We start from the raw sequence: 5,986 nt of genomic DNA, 5'->3' as shown, positions 1-5,986 counted from the left end.
TGCATCAAAAAAGGATATCTTTTTGTTGTTGTTCTTGTTTGTTGTTGTTGTTGTTGTTTTCAAGACAGAATTTCTCTGTGCAGCCCTGCCTGTCCTATCCTGGAACTCACTCTGTAGACCAGGCCTGAAACTCAGAAATCTGCCTGCCTCTGCTTCCCAAGTGCTGGGATTAAAGGCGTTCGCCACCATGCCCAGCAAAAAAGGATATCTTAATTACTTCTTTTTTTAAAGTAGAAAATTATTTGTTTTTTTGGTTTTTTTGTTTTTTTTTTTGTTTTTTTGAGACAGGGTTTCTCTGTATAGCCTGGCTGTCCTGGAACTCACTTTGTAGACCAGGCTGGCCTCGAACTCAGAAATCCGCCTGCCTCTGCCTCCCGAGTGCTGGGATTAAAGGCGTGCGCCACCACGCCCGGCAAAGTAGAAAATTATTTTTGTCCAGTATTAAGTAGGTAGTTTTCCATTCCAGGGTCCGTTAACCTTCAAGGACGTGGCCTTGGACTTCTCACTGGAGGAATGGGAATGTCTCAGTTTTGCTCAGAGGTCATTGTACATGGATGTGATGTTGGAGAATTACAACAATCTGTTGTTTGTGGGTAAGAATGAACTTCTTGTTGAATTCCTGTTTCTTTCTTTCTTTCTTTCTTTCTTTCTTTCTTTCTTTCTTTCTTTCTTTCAGTTTTCCTACTATGTGTTTATTTAAATTCTCTGAGATATCCAGAGACCCCTGAATGAGGGAAATTCTAGTTAAAATCATAACTTTTTCATTGTGTTTCCTTCACATATCTCTGCTTTCTTTGGAAAAGTAATCAGTGCTATATTCTCTGAGATCACTCCTTATCTCTTATCTAGCTTCAGTCAAGTTAAAAAAGCTCAAGTAAAAATTTAAATATCCAGAACAAGAAATTATATTTCTATACATATAATAGTTGCAATTGTAAAAATCTTACTATTGCTATAAAATGTTCCCTTATTTATGAATCTAAAAATATACAAGATTTCAAGTGGATATAGAGCTGTTGGTTTGGGCAATTTTTTTTATTTAACTTTTTGACATTTGATCTCTGTGTTTAGATCTGGGACAGCATAATCATTATCCTAGCATTTTAGATGTTGAAACAAATCTATTCAGTGATTTCCCTGACACTATTGGCTATATCATAAATTTATACCTGACCAAATTTATACCTGATTCAGTGTCACTCTGAATCGAACTGTAACCATAGAATTAGAGATCTATTGTTTAGAGTTCTACTTTCGGGAAATACTACAGATGGATCCTTTATTTGTCCCAGCTTATGCAAAGTACAATTTTGTTTTTTATTTATTGGTCTTTTATTTATCTACATGTCAAATGTTATGCCCCTTCTTCATTTCCTGTCTGGAAACTCTATATCCCACCCCTCCCTCTGGCTTTTATGATGATGCTCCCACCACAGATCCACTTACTTCCACCTCATGCCCCTAGGATACTCCTATGCTGGGATACTGAACCTTCACAGTACCAAGGGACTCCCCTCCTGTTGATGCCACATAAGGCAATCCTCTGCTATGTATAAAGGTGGAGCCATCTGTACTTCCATGTGTACACTTTGTTTGGTGATTTGACCCTTGGGAGCTTTGTGGGTCTTGATATTGATGTTACTCCTATACAGTTGCAAAGCCCTTCAGCTTCTTCAGGCCTTCCCTTAACTCCTTCATTGTGGTCCCCTTGCTCAGTCCAATGGTTGGCTGCAAGTATCTGCATCTCTTTGGTCCAGTCTCTTCAGCCTGGATGGCCTTCCCTTCAGCCTCTTTTCCATTCGTTGTCCCTCTTTTTCTTAAGACAGGAGCAATTCTGGGTTAATATATTTGAGGTGGGTATGATGTCTAATTTGAAAATAAAATTTAGCAGGCTATTATCATTTTCAATCACTTGATATAGATCATATTTGAGGTTCTTTGAGGACACATGTAATAATTCCAAAAAAAAAAAAAAAAAAAAAGGAAAGAGAGAGAAACCTCTCTTGAGAGTACGAATCCATAAGCTCACTGGTTATTGTGTCCCTTGTTCCTTATATAAGTAATTCATGTCGCCTCTAATTGCCCCATTTTGTTTTTGTTTTTTTTTGTTTTTTTGTTTTTTTTTTTTTTCAGAAAATCATTGCCTACGTGGAAAGTATAGGAAGGTCTTGGATCAAGACAGCCAGTACATTGTCCATGAACACATGAATATTCAAGAGAAGTCTTCTAAATGGGACAAGCTTAGCAAGGTGATTCTTGAATCCCCCCAATGTACATCTTACAAAACTAATCACAGCTCTGATGCTCTTCAATTCTCGAACCAAAAAAGACTTAAGCCCAGGAACACTAAAGAAGTTTGCAAATACAATGACNCTGTAAACAGTGTGAGTTTGTTTTCTACCATTAGTCTCAATCAAGGAATCCACATGCAGAAGAAAAAACACAACCGAAATGCAGACTCTGAGAAGGTTTTTGTTTCTAAACATAAAGTCAATGTGAAACAAAACAATACTGGAGTGAACCCTTACAAATGTAGTGAATTTGACAAATATCTTACCCAGAGAGAAAAATTACAAAGTCTGCAGAGAATTTATCATGGAAAGAAACCTTACAAAAGTAGTAAAAGTGACAAATGCTTTACCCATCAGATCCATCTTAGTATTCATCAGCGAATTCATACAAAAGAGAAAGTTTACAAATGTAGAGAATGTGACAAATGCTTTACCCACAAATCCCATCTTAATATTCATCAGAGAATTCATACAGGAGAGAAACCTTACAAATGTAGTGAATGTGACAAATGCTTTACCCGAAAATTCCATCTTAGTATTCATCAGAAAATTCATACAGGAGAGAAACCTTACAAGTGTAGTGAATGTGACAAATGCTTCACTCAAAAATCGCAACTTAATATTCATCAGAGAATTCATACAGGAGAGAACCCTTACAAATGCAGTGAATGTGACAAATGCTTTACCCACAAATCTAATCTTAATAATCATCAGAAAATTCATACAGGAGAGAAGAAACCTCACAAATGTAGTGAATGTGACAAATGTTTTAAACACAAATTCAGTTTTAGTATGCATCAGAGAATTCATACAGGAGAGAAACCTTACAAATGTAGTGAATGTGACAAATGCTTTACCCACAAATCTCATCTTAGCATTCATCAGAGAATTCATACAGGAGAAAAACCTCACAAATGCAGTGAATGTGACAAATGCTTTACCCACAAATCCCATCTTAATAGTCATCAGAGAATTCATACAGGAGAGAAACCTTACAAATGCAGTGAATGTGACAAATGCTTTACTAAAAACGTCAGTCTGAGAATTCATCAGAGAATTCATACAGGAGAGAACCCTTACAAATGCAGTGAATGTGACAAATGCTTTACCCACAAATCCAATCTTATTATTCATCAGAGAATTCATACAGGAGAGAAACCTTACAAATGTAGTGAATGTGACAAATGCTTTACCCACAAATCCCATCTTAATATTCATCAAAGAATTCATACAGGAGAGAAACCTTACAAATGCAGTGAATGTGACAAATGCTTTACCCGAAAATTCCATCTTAGTATTCATCAGAGAATTCATACAGGAGAGAACCCTTACAAATGCAGCGAATGTGACAAATGCTTTACCCAAAAATCCAATCTTAATATTCATCAGAGAATTCATACTGGAGAGAAACCTTATAAATGCAGTGAATGTGACAAATGCTTTACTGAAAAAGGCAGTCTGAGAATTCATCAGAGAATTCATACAGGAGAGAAACCTTACAAATGCAGTGAATGTGACAAATGCTTTACCCGAAAATTCCATCTTAGGATTCATCAGAAAATTCATACAGGAGAGAAACCTTACAAATAGTTTACATGTGACAAATACAATACTGACAATGTCAGTCTGAGAAATCATCAGTTACTTCATACAGTAGAGAATCTTTATAAATGAAGTGAACAAGACAATCCTTTACCAAGATATATCATCTTAAAATTCATTAGAGAATACTTAGAGAAGACAAACTTCAAATATATTGTAGGTATGAATCCTTTCCTTTTGGCCTAGTTCCTAGACTGTAACAGTGAATACTTACAGGCTAGAAACTTAACGCATGCATTGTATGAAGAAATATCTTTGACTTCATTTCAGGTCAGAGAAAACATCTAAGAACTTTTTAAGGGAAAGTATTTCTGTTGGGGAAAATGTGGCATATGTTTTATTCACGGTGTATTCTTGACAACACTTGAGGCTCCACACTAGAGAATTAGTATGATTATGAAAATCCTGTGAAATTTTTCATGCAATGTTCAAATCTTGGGTAATGTCAACTATTTATGCTGGAGGACCTCTGTACATGTGAAAATGTAGAAAGCCTTTCATGACAACGTTTACTTGTTCACCCTCAAATGTTACAACATGAAGAAAAGCGGGGAAATCAGAAGATCGTATTGTGTAACACATTGAGAAAGAAATAATCCATTTGAAAGAAAACTTATTAAGGTCTTTAATACAATTCTCACAATATCTTATAAAACTGGTAACATTCTGTATATTTAATTCACATGAGCTAATTCAGAAAAATTTTACTTAAAAGAGTATCTGGCAAACTGAGCCACCCAGAAAGCATATTCTTTTTCCTATAAGTATGCTTACAGATGTTAAGTGTGCTTCGAGTATCCAGTAATCATAGTTCTTCTCAATTGCTTGTTTCACATTATAGGATAACAACTGAGTATGAGTCTCTTGTGATCTGATCAGCCACTTCTTTCCTGTTGTCCTGTAACTAATTCCAATAAAGCTGAAAGATTCAACAAGTTTGCTTTGGTTGTTTTCAATTTGCACTTGGGATACTCAGATAAATATATGTTGCATCTTCCCAGAAATGCCTCACATAAAACATACACGGAAGTCATAAATATTTTTGCAAGGCTGTATCATAAAGTTAATAGTTATTTTCAAGTGATAGATAACAATCCCTTTGGGGTGTAAAGACCCTTTCACAGTGGTTGCTTAAAAGCATAGGAAAACATATTTCCAATTGTCTTAAAACTGAGAAATCATTCATTGAACTGCAGGGTAGTCTGCCCACCTAAGAATAATTTGAATTCAATGTCAGTGTTTAGCATTACAAAAGTTAGAAACACTGTTTTACATATGGTGATTTGTGTTAATTAAAATAGGGAAGATTCAGTTCAATGTTCCAGGCAAGTATTACTAGGTTAAGATAAAAAGACTCAAGAAAGCAAATATGTAGAAGCTTTCAGAGCCTCAGCAGTAAGTCTGCTCTCTCTTGAATTCAAGCATGAGAGAAAAATCTACAAAAATAAATGAAAACATGGCTTCATAGATTTCAAGGATAGCTAGCCAGACTTTGCTGTGTCTCTGCATGGTTCAGAAGTCATTAATACCCATTTATTGAACAAAAGTCTTAAACTCTCAGAAAAATGCTGCCCATTGACACATATTATAAAACATTTTGGTGTCTGGTCCTGTTGTTACTTAATACTCCACTCTACCATAAGGAATGAAATAGATTTCCATTCTTTTTTAAATCATCTACAGAATGTTAATATTTTGCACATCTCAGAATATACATTCTGAACAAAACCTCAACAACTCACTATTANGGTATTATCTTCATCTTAATTTCATGTATGAGTTCATTCATACAAATATCATGAATCTGTAAATCTNAGAGAAAAATCCTTTTTAGAGTAGATGAGGTGCATACTCATGCACAGTTTAGAAATCCAACCATCCTGGAAATACATTGGGAAGTACTGGGAAAAGTACTTTTACTCCAAGTTCAAGTATATTAGAATATTTATCCTAAATTCAGGAAGTCTCAGAAAATTAGGATCTAAGAAAAAACATTAAATGCTACAATGAACAAATCCATATCACTACATGTATTTTCCTTGATTTAAAAAAAAAAAACAAGGAAATTGTTCAACTTGTGTAAAAGTACTGAA

The 5,986-nt window shown here is 35.1% G+C and overlaps 1 protein-coding gene across 1 annotated transcript; it reads left to right on the top strand.

Annotated features, from left to right (window-relative positions):
- Nucleotides 1-466: 466 nt before the first annotated feature.
- On the top strand, nucleotides 467-4,807 carry LOC110288391 (zinc finger protein 665-like; the record flags this gene model as incomplete). Its single annotated transcript, XM_029473845.1, has 2 exons — nucleotides 467-593; nucleotides 2,134-4,807. Coding segments are annotated over 2 exons (1,875 nt in total), but the record flags the coding sequence as incomplete, so codon positions are not given.
- Nucleotides 4,808-5,986: the final 1,179 nt, after the last annotated feature.

The sequence above is a fragment of the Mus caroli genome, unplaced genomic scaffold (genome assembly GCF_900094665.2).
Source record: "Mus caroli unplaced genomic scaffold, CAROLI_EIJ_v1.1 scaffold_9367_1, whole genome shotgun sequence".
Lineage (NCBI taxonomy): Eukaryota > Metazoa > Chordata > Mammalia > Rodentia > Muridae > Mus > Mus caroli.
The sequence above is the reverse complement of the archived record's forward strand: the minus strand, read 5'-3'. Positions and strand labels throughout refer to the sequence as shown.